Source organism: Prionailurus viverrinus, chromosome C2, assembly GCF_022837055.1.
Source record: "Prionailurus viverrinus isolate Anna chromosome C2, UM_Priviv_1.0, whole genome shotgun sequence".
Taxonomy (NCBI): Eukaryota; Metazoa; Chordata; class Mammalia; order Carnivora; family Felidae; genus Prionailurus; species Prionailurus viverrinus.
Window position 1 is genome coordinate 25757336 of NC_062569.1, and position 16558 is coordinate 25773893.

The 16558-nt window shown below is 35.1% G+C and overlaps 1 protein-coding gene across 10 annotated transcripts in view; it reads left to right on the plus strand.

Annotated features, from left to right (window-relative positions):
* The window catches only part of ANKRD28 (ankyrin repeat domain 28), a 200723-nt gene that overhangs the window by 63200 nt on the left and 120965 nt on the right, over positions 1–16558 (plus strand). The window contains exon 1 of one of the 10 annotated variants that reach the window (XM_047876248.1): positions 14054–14214. The exons of 6 other annotated variants lie outside the window; for them this stretch is intronic. Coding sequence is in view for 2 of the 4 variants with exons in the window: in XM_047876244.1 (XP_047732200.1) it covers positions 15641–15760 (120 nt within the window). In the remaining 2 variants the exon portion in view is untranslated. Of the gene's footprint in view, positions 1–14053; positions 14215–14252; positions 15761–16558 lie in introns of those variants that run through there. 3 more of the 10 variants (XM_047876244.1, XM_047876239.1, XM_047876246.1) reach the window with 3 other exon arrangements.

The following is a 16558-nucleotide window of genomic DNA, read 5'->3' on the forward strand; positions in this document are numbered from 1 at the left end:
ATAAGGTGTTTAGCAGTAACACAGCTTAAATAACTAGTTCATTCTAGCCTTCAGTCTGATAAATACTTTTGCTTAATTTCAAACTACTTCTCGAGGTAATCAAAATTATGAAGAAAATAATCTAACTTTTAAAAATGTTGCTTAAATACAGTACTACATACTTGACAACAGAATGGTTTCCTCCCCTTTCTCTGTTACTTTTGGCATACTGAGTGTACTCTAGAAAACAACCTAAATTGTTATATTCGTCTTGTTAAATTTTTTGCTTGCATACTTTTTGAAGGAAATAATTATTTCTTTTAAGACTCAAATCTAAAATTTTTTTAATGTTTATTTTTGGGAGGGGGGGAGAGACAGCACGAGTGGGGGAGGGGCGGAGCAAGTGGGAGAATCTGAAGCAGGCTCCAGGCTCTGAGCTGTCAGCACAGTGCCCGATGTGGGGCTCAACTCACGAGCCATGAGGACTCAAATCTAAAAACAGTCATTTAAATATTGATTTAGACCTTAACATCTCATGTATAACTCTTGAATCTCTACTCTTTTCAGGAAGTCCATTCCATTTCCTGTCTTCATTGAAAGTGTGTTTTCATAAGTACATTCTTCTCCAGAGGTCTGCTCAAGTATTATTGTTCCTCTGCTCATAGCCAGTATATCTTGGGAATGTGTGTGTGAGTGTGTGTGTGTCTGTGTGTGTATGTAGGAGAGAGGGAAGCGGCGTCAGCATTCTTCCAGTCGTCCACTATAGCTGTTGAATGTTACAAGTCTACCTATCTATAAAAAATCTTTTGAAGCACATGCCATGTGGCTAGGTGACTCCTGTTTTTTGTTGCTATTGTCTGTCAAATCTCACTCCACAGTTCTGCATCTGGGTCAGAGTTATATCAGTTATCTACATGATTTCATTTCTTTGTAGATGACATTTTGAATATCATACTTCCCAATGTACCAACTTCCACACCAGCGATACTCTCCACTTGGCTCTAACCATATATTCCACTAAGCACATCCCACAATTTGTTTCTTGTACTGAAACTACCTGCACTTCTGTATTTTTATTATTATCCAGCCTAGACCTCATGACCCATTACTTTCAGCTGCTAAACATTCACACTTACTCCTTTTCAACTTTATACTTTCACTTCCACTTACCTACATCAACCCTTCCTTCTTGCTTCAGAAGACAAAGATCTTCTCTTCATAACTCAAGGTAATTTTCCACCTCCATACTACAACCCCCTTTTTTCTGCATCTGTGAGATCTTCCTTCCCCAGTTATTCTTTTTGTTTGTTTGTTTTTTAGTTATTCCCCGTTTTTAATCTTTTCTTTTTTGACGATACTGTCTTCTAATCTATGAACACAGGATATCTTTTTGTTTATGTCATTTTAATTTTTTCATCCATGTTTTGTAATTTTTTAATGTACAAGTCTTTTACTTTTCTAGTTAAGTTTATTACCAATTATCTTATTGTTTATGATGCTATTGTAAATGAGACTATTTTCTTAATTTCCTTTTCAGATAGTTTATTCTTAGTGTATAGAAATGCAACTGATTTGGTTAATATTTGTATCCTGCACGTTTACTGAATTAATTAATTCTAAGGTTTTTTTGTGTGCAATCTAAAGGGTTTTGTACAAAGTTTATGTCTTCTGCACACAGAATACTTCTTTTTTTCTGATTTGGATGCCATTTATTTCTTTTTCTTGCCTAATTGGTCTGGCTAGAAAATTCAGTACTATGTTAAATAGAAGTAATGAGAGAGCGCATCTTTGCCATGTTTCTGATCTTAGAGGAAAAGCTTTCAGTTTTTCACCACTGAATTTGTGGACTTTTCATATATGGTCTGTATTATGTTAAGGTACTTTCCTTCTATTCCTAGTGTGTTGCAAGTTTTTATCATGAAAAGGTGTTGAATTTTTTCAAATGTTTTTTTCTGTATCTGCTGAGGTGATTGTGTCATTTTTTTAATCCTTCATTCTGTTAATACCGTGTGTTAACTCATTTTTGTATGATGAACCATGATTTCATGTCAGGCATAAGTCCCACTTTGTCATGGCGTATGATGTTTTTAATATAATGTTGAATTTGGTTTGCTAGTGTTTCGTTGACACTTTTTGTATCTGTGTTTGTCAGGAATTCTGTTTTCGCTTATAATTTTCTTTTTTTGTAGTGTCTTTGTCTGGTTTGGTATCGGGGTGATTCTGGCCCATAAAATGAGTTCAGAAGTGTTCCTTTTCAATTTTTTTGGAAGAGTTTGAGAAGGATTGGCATTAATTATTTAAATATTTGGTATAATTCACCAGTAATGCCATTTGGTCCTGAGCTTTTCATTGTTGGAGGTGTTTGATTACTGATTCAGTCTTTTTCTATTCATGATTCAGTCTTTGGTAGGTTGTATGTTTCTAGGAATTCATCCATTTATTTTAGGTTACTCAATTTCTTGGCATTATAATTGTTCATAGTAATCCCTTATCCTTCCCACCCACCCCTCTGCCCCTTCCCCCCTTTCCTGTGGCATCAGTTATAATGTCTCATCTCCTTTTTCACTTTTGGTTTCATTTGAGTTCTCTGTTTTTCCTAGTCTAGCTAAAGTTTTGACAATTTAATATTTTCAAATAACCAATCCAGCTTTTTCCCCCTTATTTCATTTAGTTCTGCTCTAATCATTGTTTTCTTCCTTCTGCTAACTTTGGGTTTAGCTGCTGCTTTTTCTAGCTCCTTCAGGTGTAAAGTTAGGTTATTTGAGGTCTTTCTTTTCTTTTTTTTTTAGTAGCTACCATTTTTATAGTACAAGATGTTTTAAGCCCCTTTCATGTGTTCTCAACAATCTTATGAGGCTCCATCATTATTCTCACTTAAATTTGGGGAAACAGATACAAAGAGGCTATATGACTTAATAAAGTTCACACAGCTAAAAAATATTGGTAGAAAAGGAGAGGCTTACTTTTTGCTCTTTCTACTTCCCATTGTTTGACTTTTTTCTTTTCCTGCAAAGTATCATCTGAATGATAACTTATGCAATATGGTTTCAAAGTTGGCACTTTTAACTATAATGTTATCTTTATTTTGTGTGTAATAGTTGTTCAATAAGTGTTTATTGAATGAAGAAATGAATGAAAGTATGGGTGAATGAAATGACCCCAGAAATCTGGAATAAAATTCCAGAGACCTAAGTTTAGTGCCAACCCTGTGCCTGACATTGAGGTCTTTCTTTTTTAATATAGGTGTTTATCAAAATAAACTTCCCTCTTAGTACTGCTTTTTTTACATCGCATAAGTTTTGGTATGTTGTGTTTCTGTTTTTGTCTCTAGATACTGAGATATTTCTAACTTGCCTTTTGATTTCTTCTTTGATCTGTTGGTTTTTCAAGAGTGTGTTATTTAATTTCCACACATTATTTTTCCAGTATTCCTTTTGCTATGGATTGTTAGTTTCATTCTGTTTTGGTCAGAAAAGATATTTGGTATGATTTCTTCTTAAAATTGTTGAAATTTGTTTTGTGACCTAAGATGTCAACTTATCCTGGAGAATGTTCTTTGTGTGCTTGAGAACAATGTGTATTCTGCTACTGTTGGGTGGAATGTTCTGTTAAGCCCATTTGGTCTATAGTGTTCAAGCCAACTATTTTCTTGTTGATTACCTGTCATATGTTCTATCCATTATTGAAAATGGGATATTGAAGTCTGCTACTATTATTATATTGCTGTCAAGTTTTCCCTTTAGTTCTGTCAGTGTTTGCTAAATCTATTTAGATGCTCTAATGTTGGTGTGTGTATTTCTCTTCCTAGTTTTGTCATTATATAGAGTCCTTTGTCCCATTTGACACTTTTTGACTTAGAGTCTATTTTGTCTGATGAAGTTTAGCCACACTGTTCTTTTTTTTGTTACCATTTACATGGAATACCTTTTCCATCCCTTCACTTTCAGCCTACATGTGCCCTTAAATCTAAAGTTAGTCTCTTGTAGACCACATAGAGTTGGATCTTTTTTTTTAATGTTTATTTATTTATGGGGAGGGGGAGAGGGAGGGAGGGAGAGAGAGAGAGAGAGAAAGAGGAAGAGAGGAAGAGGGAGACAGAATCCCAAGCTGGCAGCACAGAGCCTGATACAGGGCTCAAACTCACAAACTGTGAGATCATGACCTGAGCCGAAATTAAAGAGTCGGACACTTAACCAACTTGAGCCACCCAGGAGCCCTGGATCTTGGTTTTTTAAAATCCATTCAGTCATACCATATCTTTTGATTGGTTAGTTCTTTTTTGAAAATCAAGTTCTTTAGCCTTCTACGTGTTTACCTTGATCTTTGCCTTTTTTCCCCTTAGACCTTTTTGGGTTAAATATTACCCAACTTATTCTTTTCTCAGAGCCAATTTTATTGAAGAAATCTAATCCATGGTCACTACCACTACTTTTGGTACCTTCCTTTCATGAATCAACCTATTCTTATCAGAAAAGGGACATAAAGTTATAAAATGCCAGAACTGAAAACAACTTGATCAATTTCATTTGCTTCAACAGCAAAACAAAGGTGCCTAAAGAAATGAAGTAATGTGCTGACAGATAGCTAGTCAACTTTTGTTAACTTCAACTTATGAATTCTGTATGGAACCCTAGTGTATGTGAAGAGACCTTTGAATACTGAAGAAAATGGGACCTAAGAAGTTCATGTACTTTGTTTCATATGAAAATAATGTTGTTGCCTTCAAGCCAGGGCTAATACTGTGAAAAATTAGAGAGATGTATGTGTTTTTAGGGAAGAAACAAAGGGGAAAAGAAAGAGAACTAGTGAACCATTCAAGTTATGACAGAAATATTTAGGAATCGTCAACTAAGGCTGTTGTGATTATTTTACTATGAAGCAGTCTAACAATAACAGTGTATGTTCATATTATTGACTCCTAGCCATCATAAAAATCGATGTTCTTTTCTGTAAGACAGTGATGTAGGTAGCATATTTTAGGTTTCTGTCTAGAACAGTTAAACTTTTAAAAAGTTAGTCTTTATAGGTCTAAACCAGTGTTGTGTAATACGATAGTCACTAGGCAGATATGGCTGGCTAATGTAACTGAGGAACTGAATTCTTGATTTAGTTTAATCTAAATTTTAAGAATACATGATTTAGTTACTGGAACTTAAAAAATATGTTTGTGGGGTGCCTGGGTGGCTGACGGCTCAGAGCCTGGAGCCTGCTTCAGATTCTGTGTCTCTCTCTTTCTCTGCCCTTTCCCCACTCATGCTCTGTCTCTCAAAAAATGAGTAAATGTTAAAAAATATATATATGATTGTAACAACTCAGGCACATGTATTTACATTCTCAACTGTAAATTTTTTGATCTCTAAATACAGATCTATTATTTCCAATGAAAATTTAATGTTCACATTGAGATATGCTTTAAGTATAAAATATGCAACAAATTTTGAAGGTGATAAAAAATGTAAAATATCCAATAACTATATTGATTACAAGCTGAAATGATAATATTTGGGATCTATTTAATTACATAAAATACTGCTATTATTAACTTTCACCATTTTAAAACATATTTACTAGAAAATTTTAAAGTATGTGGCTTATTTTTTATTTCTGTTTGGCACTTGTCTACTCTTTGAGTAACTAAACTATTAGTCTGGAATTGTAAATAGTTTTTTTTTAATGTTTATTTATTTATTTATTTATTGGGAGGGAGAGAGAGAGAGAATGTGCACACTAGTGGGGAGGGGCAGAGAGAGAGGGAGAGAGAATCCTAGGCAGAGAGTCTGTGCTGTCAGCTGTCAGCACAGAGCCTATTGCAGGGCTTGATCTCCCCAACCGTGAGATCATGACCTGAGCTGAAATCAAGAGCCAGTGCTTAACTGACTGGGCCACCCAGAAGCCCCTGTAAATAGTATTAATGTTAAATAAAATAACAAATAAAATGGTTTGAACGATTTTCTTAGAAATGTAATCGTCAAGAGGAGGTTTTGGTTAGATATTCTAGCTAGTTGACTGTTGGTTTGAGAAAGCACCCTTCCAATAAATCAGGAAAAAGTAGCAACAATGAAGTTTATGAACAGTTTCATAAAAACCATCATTTTTTTAAGAGAATGGACAATTAGAAGATATCTTTATGTACCAATTACAATTGTTAATATGCTATACTCTTACCAATGACTTAATTAGTAGCAGGTTTTTCTTATACTTCATATTTAGGTCTCTGTATATACTACTTTTTACACTACTTTTTACTATCACTTGTGTTCTTGTACTGGTTAATTTTTCTTGTGTACCTCATTTAGGCTATATAAGGTCCCCCCCCCCCACTTTACTGAGGTATAATTGACAAGTAAAAATTGTATTACTTAAGGTGTACAATGTGATCATTTGAAATACATATCCATTGTGAAATGGTTACTACTATCAAGCTAAAAGTATGTTTATTAATACATCCGTCACCTCTCATAGTTACCTTTTTTGTTTCTTTTGTGGTAAGAACACAAGATATACTCTCAGTAGATTTGAAGTATACAGTACAGTATCGCTAACTGTAGCTGTATGTATAGATCTCCCAAAGTTACTATTCTTAAAACTGAAAGTTTGTACTCTTTGACCAGAGTTTCCCCATCTCTACCTTCAAGCCCCTGGCAGCCACCATTCGACTCTGTTTCTAGGAGTTCAAGTAAGAGGAATCATACAGTATTTGTTTTTTTGTGTCTGGCTTATTTATGCTTATTTTATTAGCATAAATGTCCTCTGTGTTCATCCATGTTGTAGGAAATGGCAGAATTTCTTTGATTTTTATGGCTGAATAATACTCCATTGTGTATACATACACATTTTTTTTTTTTTTATCCATTCATCCTTTGACAGACACTTAGGTTGTTTCCATATCTTGTCTTTGTGAATAATGTTGCAATGAACATGGGAGGGTAGATGTCTCTTTGAGATACTGGTTTCATTTTTTTTGGATGTATACCCAGAAGTGAGGTTGCAGGATCTGATAGTAGTTTTATATTTAACTTTTTGAGGAAGTGCCATACTGTTTTTGATGGTGGTTGTACCAATTTACATTCAACCAGCAGTGTGCAAGGGTTCCCTTTTCTCCACATCCTTATCAACACAAGAGTGCCCTTTCATGTACCTGTGGCCATTTGTATGGCCTTCTTTAGAAAAATATTTATTTAGGTTTTTTGCCCATTTAAAAAAATAAGGTTATTTATATATTTTTGCTATTGAGTTGTATGCGTTCTTTATATAGTTTGAATATTAATTTATTATTGGATATATATGGTTACAGATAAGATATTTTCTCCCATTCCCTTGATTGTCTTTTTATGTTGTTGATAGTTTCCTTTGCTGTGCAGAAGCTTTTTAGTTTGATGTAGTCCCTTTTGTTTCTGTTTGCCTTTGTTGCCTGTGCTTTTGGTGTCATAGCCAAAAAGTCATTAGGTTGCATAAGGTCTTTGAATGTGGAGATGATATATGGCATTTCATAATCTCTTGGTGTGTGTATAGTAGAGTGGAAATGTTAATAGGAAATATTTGTTGAATTAGTTGCTATTGTAATTTTGAATGTTTTAGATTAAGGTATTTTTGCCAAACATTTTTTAGATTATTTCAATGTACTGAATCTTGGGTAATATGGAACCCAATCTTACCATCCTTTAGGAACTTTTTTATACTCCTCTTTGAATTTAGACAGGTTCAGGATTGTTAACACTTTGTTTTCAAATCATGAGAGTAGATGTTAAGATACATATTTTGGATTAAGATTGGAACCGACTTAGAGCTTGAAGGGTCCTTAGATATGATAGAACAAGTCTTATTACTCATTTTAATACCTTTGGAAACTGAAGAAGGCCTAGATTGCTTAAAGTCTTGCAAGCACTAGTTGCTTGCATAAAACACCTAGGAGTTGTTTGTGGTTACCATCTTCTCCCTCACCCCTAAATCCGGTCTATTAGTATGTCCTATAAATCCTATTTCTAAAATATATCTCAGTCTCTGCATTTACATGCCCAGCATCCTAGTTCAGATTACCCACTCTTTGGATTATTTCAACAGTCTCCTGGATTATTTCAACTAGTCCTTTGGCTTCCTTCTTCTCCTCAAATTTGTTCTCTACACTGAAGCCACATAATCTTTTTAAAGCAAATCATCATGACTGCCTAGCTTAAAAATTTCTAATGACTTTTCAATCACTTAGGAAATACAGACTTTATAACTTGGCTTACAAAGTTCTGTATGATCTGAGTTTAACTGTTTCTCCCAACTACATCTGCTCCTCATAGTTACTCATAGTTGCTTACTGCAGCCATGTGGACCTAGTTTTTTTCCAAGAAATTTTTTCTTTCTACAGTTTATTGCAGTTTGCAGTATATAATATTTATTTGTATGTAAGCTCCATTAGAATAAGGACTGACTGTTTATTCATAATTTTGTTTCCTTAGCCTAGCAGAAAGCCTGACACATAGTAGATGATGAATAAATACAGATGAATGGATGAGTCATTGTCTGACTGGATGTTACTGAGCCTCTACTTTCCGTATATAAATTGGATAATAGTATCCACAAGACGTGATTGAGGATTCAATGAAAATATTTGTGATAAATATGTTTCCTTCTCCCTCCACGGATTAATATAGTGGATTTGTTTTTTGAGCTGTTTTCTGGTTAGTTATTTCTATTTCAGTTTGTTGCAGTTAATGTTTATAATCCATTTTAATTTTTGAAAATTTAAGTAGCTATACTGTACTGGAGTATGGATCATTGATTGATGATTGGAGGAAGAGGAAGATTACCACTTAGTGTTAGTTTCAGCTCTGAGTAAAGAGACTCAAAAATCACAAAGACTTATACAAGGTGGAACTTCTCTTTGTAACATTAAGAGTTGGGAAGTGGGCAGTCTAGGGCTTTTATGGCAGTTCTGTCCTACAAAGTCCTCAGGGACCCAGATCCCCTCTAATATACTGTTCCATCACCCTAGACTCTGGTCCTTATTTGGTTTAAGATGGTGGTGAGTCATCCATGTTCCAGGAAGCAGGGTGGATATACCATTTGTCCTTGTAGGAATAGGCAGTTTTCTGGAAGCCACACAACACCTCTACTTAAAATGCTGGTCACAACTTTGTCTTGTGGCTTCTAGCCATAAGGGAGGCTGAGAAGTATAGACATTGTTCTAGGAGACCCTGTACTTACCTAAAAATTAAGTCTTCTGGGCAAATGGAATATGGGAAGAATGGATGCAGAATATAGATAGGTCGTAGTAGAACACATCAGAGTAATAATAGGTAACATTAATATATGTTAACAATATGCAGTATATGATAGTATTAATGGAAGGGGTAACAATTCATTATACCATTATAATATACCAGTGGGGTCAAACCACTTGAGATCATTGGATAACATTGGTTGTCAGCCATTTTGGAAGTATGGTTGGGTAAACATTTAAAAAGTGGTCTAGTTTGTAAATATATTACATGCAGAGAGTTAATTTGCATGTATTATAAGGATCTTGAATTCATCGTTTTTTGAATATGTAATGTCATTTTTTCAGTGGCTGTACTAATACTGAGGAAGCTAACCAATAACCTAACAAGAGCTATTTAAGATTTTTTCCCCCCTCCTTCTCCCCCATTTTCTTTTAAAATCTGTTCATAGGATTTTTCTAAAATATATGGACAGATGAGGCCTAGCTTAAGAAGATTGTTCAGGATTCTTGAACTATGAGAAATGTTTCTGAAACATGGTTTAAATCCATTTCTTACCATCTCTCACCAGAAGCTTTTTATTTTTCAATACTAAGACACTAGCCTGCTCTGCTCTATCCACCCTGAGTAAAATTCCTATTCGATGATAATCAATATGGAGGTCACAGATTTTCAAGAGATAAGATAACTTTGGATTGAATCTGTATGCAGAAAGAAAAAATCTCATGTGTCCGAAAAACTTTTGGTGTAACAAAATTAGGAACCAAAAAAAAAATCTTTTGCGATGTTAAAATATTTTATTGTTAAACAAAGGTTTAAACCAGTTTTCCATTATGTGATTCTGTGAAGAGTAGGAGTAAGCTGTTGATAGGATACATTTTAGTGTAAAGAATGGAAGGATTATGAAGTTGTCAGAATTGTAATTTATTGGCTTATTAAAAACTTAATATGGCTTAAAAAGTAAATGCCTCAAGATAAAAACCACATCCCCTTACCATTGTTCAATTGAAAAAAAAATTGTTGAACTTAAGTTTGCACTATCTTTGTCAGTAATTTTTTATCATAAATACTTTGTACATTCCTAATGTTTTAAATAGTTACTTACCTGTTTTTTTTTTCCTTTAAGATGTGAATTCCTTGTATTAGGGGTCTGTCTCATTCAGTAGAAGATTTAAAACAGTGCTATATGGTGCTGTTAACTTAAATAATAAAAAATAGTGCAGCAATTATCTCAGTTTTTTCATCTTCCTTTGATTATATTGGATATCATGGGCCAGGAATTTTTTTTTTTTAACATTTATTCATTTTCTTTTTTATTTATTTATTTATTTATTTATTTATTTTAATTTATTTATTTTTGGGACAGAGAGAGAGAGAGAGAGAGAGAGAGAGAGAGAGAGAGCATGAACGGGGGAGGGGCAGAGAGAGAGGGAGACACAGAATCGGAAACAGGCTCCAGGCTCCGAGCCGTCAGCCCAGAGCCCGACGCGGGGCTCGAACTCACGGACCGCGAGATTGTGACCTGGCTGAAGTCGGACGCTTAACCGACTGCGCCACCCAGGCGCCCCGAACATTTATTCATTTTCAAGAGACAGAGCGCACGAGTGGGGGAGGGGCAGAGAGAGAGGGAGAGACAGAACCAGAAGCAGGCTCCAGGCTCAGAGCTGTCAATACAGAGCCCCATGCGGGGCTCGAACTCACGAACTGTGAGATCATGACTTGAGCCTAAGTCGGACACTTAACCGACTGAGCCACCCAGGCGCCCTAATGAATTTTTTTTTTTTTTTTACATTTTTTTTTAAGTAGGCTCCATGCGCAACGTGGGACTTGAACTCACCACTGTGAAATCAAGAGTCTTGTGCTATACTGACTGAGCCAGCTAGGCACCTCATGGGCCAGTTCTCTTTCCTTAGACTGTAAAGTACAGTGAATGTTCAAGAATGGCAAAACCCATAATCCTACTTCTTGCCTAAGTTTACTCCTTCCTCCCCTCCGTAATGCTTACTTAATTCTTGTTTGGTTATTCCAGTGTTACGACAAGCTTCTAGCAGTCTCTCCAGAAGCCTGGAAAGGGTAGGGTGAGGGGAGTGTACTTAGCAACTGAATGAGATCTCTAGACATTAGTCTGAATCATCTCACCAGTAGGGGGAGAAATCGACAGTAGTCCTCTCCTCACTACCTTCACTTGGAAAATCATTCTACTCCCCTAAATATCCATAATAATAAGATTATCTACATTTTATTTTAAACTTCACTCTGAATAACACTACAAAGTAGATTCTGTTAATGTTCTTTATTAGATGTTGAAGTGAGACCGAGATTAAGTAACTTGCTCAAGGTCACGGTTAGGTTTGTTAGTGCAGAAACTGGATTAGAACACAGGCAGTTTGGCTACAAAGCCTACATTCTCAATCACTGTGCTATTATTGTATTTCTCCTAGGTAAAAATCTCTGAAGATTATTATTCTTATTTTATAAGTGCAAAGACATTTAGGCCCAGGGCATTTAAGTAGCTTGCCCAAGGACACAACTAATAAATAATGGAATCAGAATTTGAATTCCAGGTAGGCTGACCTCCTGAGGCCTTAATTTTAGCTGTCATCCTGTATCATTGGTTTATATCCTGTCAACTTCTGCATTTTAAGGTGCTCAACTTCTACACCTTAATGCCTCTTGTGTTTTTGGATTAAAGTAAGTGTATATATATATACACACACTCTTAATATATACACATGAATCCCCTGTTGTCTTTATAATTTTACCACTCTATTCCAGAGTCTTGTGACATAATAGAATTAATTTCATTGAAATTGTTTACAAGTGGGAGAAAGTAGAAGGAAACTGTGTGTGTGTGTGTGTGTGTGTGTGTGTGTGTGTGTGTGTGTGTGTGTGTATGTATGTGTGTAAACATAGTCTCTGCCTTCGAAGAGCTTGTTCTCTGGCTGGGAAAGACCTAAGTACGGAAGTTGACCTAGAACAAGAAAGAGGATGTACCTGCTTAAGTCTAAGTAGCTGAACTTACACATTGAATACTTTGGAACGAGTTAAAATTGTCTGTATAAGAAGAGATTTTGTTTGGGGTGCAAAAAACCCCTGAAGACAGAATATAGGATATTGTCACCACAGTGATTTAATTTTTACATATTTCATATATCAAGATGATATTTTTGAGTTAGTCATGTGGAGATAGTTAACATCATTTTGTATGCAAAAATATTTGCATGTCTTTAATTTGGCTTAAAACCATTTTGCTTACTTTAAAATACAACTCTGCAAATTGTTAGCATATTTCAGTATCTTGGTACAATTATGTTAGGATTACAGGTTCTTTAATAGATTGATATTTAATGGTTTTTGTTCTTAAATTCTGGCATTTCTTATATTATCCATATCATGTGGATTTTTTTTTCTTTTTGTGTTTTGGTAAGTAAATTAGCTTAAACACATGAGGTAACACTAGCCCTGAAATACCCATTTAAAAATAACTTGTTTAGGAGTATTATGACAATAAATAGTATATTCTTTCTTACCTTAACTTTTCATAGCCATTATAGGTTACCTGTTTTTTAAGATTACTTTGACAATCTAGTATAGGTTGCGAAGATCTTGAGAGAGTAGTGGGGTGGGGGTGTGTGCACAAGTGCGTACACTCAGTGGAAGCAGACTAGATTAGAAAGAGCATGTGTTTGGAATTAGACACAAGTTTAGTAATTTGTATGACTGGATAAAATACTTAATTTTTGAGTCAGTTTTTTCCCTCTATTATATGGAAACATAGCAAGGTTATTGTGAGTTTTAAATGAAAATGTACACTTATTAGCACATCGTAAATGTTCAAAAATAGCTATTATGTTCCTTAATTTATTTAAAAAAAAATTTTTTTTTTTCAACGTTTATTTATTTTGGGGACAGAGAGAGACAGAGCATGAACGGGGGAGGGGCAGAGAGAGAGGGAGACACAGAATCGGAAACAGGCTCCAGGCTCTGAGCCATCAGCCCAGAGCCCGACGTGGGGCTCGAACTCACGGACCGTGAGATCGTGACCTGGCTGAAGTCGGACGCTCAACCGACTGCGCCACCCAGGCGCCCCTATGTTCCTTAATTTAAAAAAAAAAATGCTAGTTGATAGGAGAAAGAACAAAAATTGAAGGGAAACCATAGTATTTGTAATTTTTCTGTTAGAAAATAACTCGCATGCTTAATAAATAGAGAAAGAAGGGAAAGCTTACAATAGATTGGTTGTTTTTGACACTTCCTTGTAGCTTTGGGGAAATTAATTTTATAGAGGAAGGAACATCTGACTTTTTTATGTTACCTCGTGCCTTTTTGACATAGAGAAAATGAATACTTAGGGCATTAAACAATAGTTTTATGCCGCTATTTAACGGATTTAAGGCTTTATTCCATTTCCAGATGGGAAGGTGGAATTATTTAATTTCTTCAGTGAAATTCAGATGATCCACAGAAGCTTAGAGCTAGGATTTTTACATTATGAAATTTTTGGTTTTTTCCTTTAAAATATGACATGATTGATTAAATTCAACAACAGAAATTGTAAATCTTAAATTTCTTTGCTTAAACTTTTTTGCATTTTTGAAAATAAATGCATCTGGTATATTAAAAATGATCTTGCTAAAAAAATAAAATCTTAGATTTGTGTTTTTCTGTTATCATAAAATATTTCTCCATCTCTTTTATGGGTCCACTGCAGACATTCTTATTGCAGTTGTCATTTATAGGGTTAAACATTTGCTATATTGTAACATACGAAAGCACTTAAGCTGTTTGGAATTGTTTACTTGCTAAAACCAGTGTTAGTCAGCAGAGGCAGTACACCAGATTTCCTTGTGGCTTTTAGTGGAAAATGTTAAAAGCGCACTCATTTTTCAGTTATAGAATTTTTCAGTTTGATCTGGATTAGTCACAGAACTGGCATGAACCTTCTAATTGTGAAGGCTGTCCAAATGCACTATTTTTTTCTCCTGCTAGAGGAAGTTACATCCCCGAGCAGTAGCTCAGATCTCTGGTAAGTGTAACATGTGAGCATTACTAGGCATTTCATCCTGCGGTTCTGCAGTCTTTGCTATTCAGACTGTTGCTCAGTTGGAATGCTTCTGTGGGGCCGATCCTGAGGTTCTGTAGATATTTTTTAAGGACCTACCTATTTGGAGGTATCAGTGGCCGTTTTGCAAGATCATCTGGGGAACAGGAAAGCATCTGAAATCTACTGAAAAGGATAACTGTAGCGGTTTTCACAGTGGAAGGAAACTATATTGGCACAGAGCAGATGATTGAATAAAGTAGTTGGCTCAAAGAAGATGCACAGTCTGCTGTTTTTTCCTGTGAATGAAGACTATTTAATGGAAGCTGTATTCATGTGGAGATCAAAGGAAACACTGGAATGATAAACTACTGGGCTTTTCTCTCTCTTTTTTTAAATGAAAAGCCTGAAGCAGTAATTTGAGCTCAAATGCCTTCTAATTCCTTCGCAGCCTGCCTGTTCCGTTAGGATCCTCTGCTAACACTATTTCTGCCTGGTGCTGTGCCCTTTTGCTGGAGCAGCCACAGACAACTGCCTGATGGAGAAAGAATGAACGCTCTGCCTTGCTTATGCTATCGATGGGAATAAAGCTATCTGTGTTTCTTCTTTATATGGGATATCTGGATTAATCAAGCTGTATTCTAGCACCAAGAGTCCTATTGTCTCTTGGGGTCTGACTCATCGCATGTAAATGTACTGCAGCTTTGCTATTAATGCAGAGTGTTGTTGTTTTTTTTCTTTCCCAAACACAGAAAGAATTGTCAACCTCTGAGCTTCATTTTAAGAATTTATGCTGAGCTCTAGATATTTTTTTTTTCCTCTGGATAGTATCTGCTTTAAACCAGAAGCTGAAGAAATGAAGACAAATTAGAAGTGGAAACAGAATAGTGAGATTTTTTTTTTTTTTCCAATTATAAGCAAGTCAGCTACTGGTAACTATATGACCTTGCAGGCAAGAGTGGGTATAGCTATAATCCTCTCTGTCACAGTAGTTGTTTCTCATTTCATTCTGTATTGTGTGGGGTTGTCACCCCAAACAATAATCTTTTTATGCAAGTAAATTTCTGTGAGACAGAGAGCAATATGATTATTTTGGTAAGGGAAAAATATTTTTAGATGAGCTTGTACTGGACTCCGTTTTAGTTAGTGACATGTTGATATGAAATTTCTTTTAAGTATTACAGTAACCCAACAGAAAATAACAGAATTTTGTTGTTTTTAGGAAGTTATGTTATGTAGTCATAATTTTAAACTTCAGTTTTTCTGATAGTACTTACTAACTTTAAAAAACCAGCTGCGCTGTTCAGAGAATGATCCTAAGCGTTGTACAGAAGAGGAGGAAAAACTATTTGTGCTCTTCCAACTGTGACTTTTATCACATAGCTTGGAATTTAGTGTTTTAAAAGAGCGAATGAGTCGAGTGTGTATTGTTGTTTTGGAGGAGGTAGAAGATGAATCTCCTGCATTCATTTCTAAATTGCCACAGGAAAATAAATCCCTACATTCACCACCACCTTCTGGAAGTGTATTGGTAAGATATGAGAGTTTATGTTTATTATCTTCTACTGAACTAATGGGGTAAATTTTATCTTTTAAGAATAAACATAAGGTGGCTTCCACTAGTTTTATTAAAAACCCAAATAAAAGCAGTATAGGTATGTAAATATGATGCAGTATTACTTGTGTATAAAATGGACACAGTTTTGGTTTTTACTTCTTCAGACGTTTAGCTAACATTCTCAGACTTTCCTTACTATGTATTACTCTCTTACAAAGACTTTTTAAAAAATAATTTGAGAATTGTAGTTCTGGCAACCACGTTTCTGTTTTCATTTTGTGGTTTTAAAAAATGATGTAATGAGAATGAGGAACTGTATGTTTTAGGAAAGGTTTACTACTGCTAGCAACACCGAGGCACAACCTTTTCTGTAATGAATTTTATGTATTTACATGCAGCACTTTTATATGAAAAAGAATCAGACTTCCTTAACCTTATTTTTAATGCTGTTGTCAATTGGTTTGTTTGACTAGTATAATATGATACCTTATCAAAGAGACTGTTGTTGATTAAGAAATTGTTATATTTAGACATGCACGTGTTTGCCTCTTTGTGTTATTCAGGTATATGCTATTTTTTGGTCTTTGAATAGTAGTGATTTTCATCAATTGCCAGATTTTCTTTCTTCGGATTTAAATCTGTATAAGAAGTAATGCTAACCCATGGAAGTTACTGAATGCCCCAAACAGAACTTTTCAAAAAGGCCTGCCTTCATGGGCATCATTGTGGCCTGGCAATGGCTTGTTTGACAACTTATGTCCCACAAGTAGA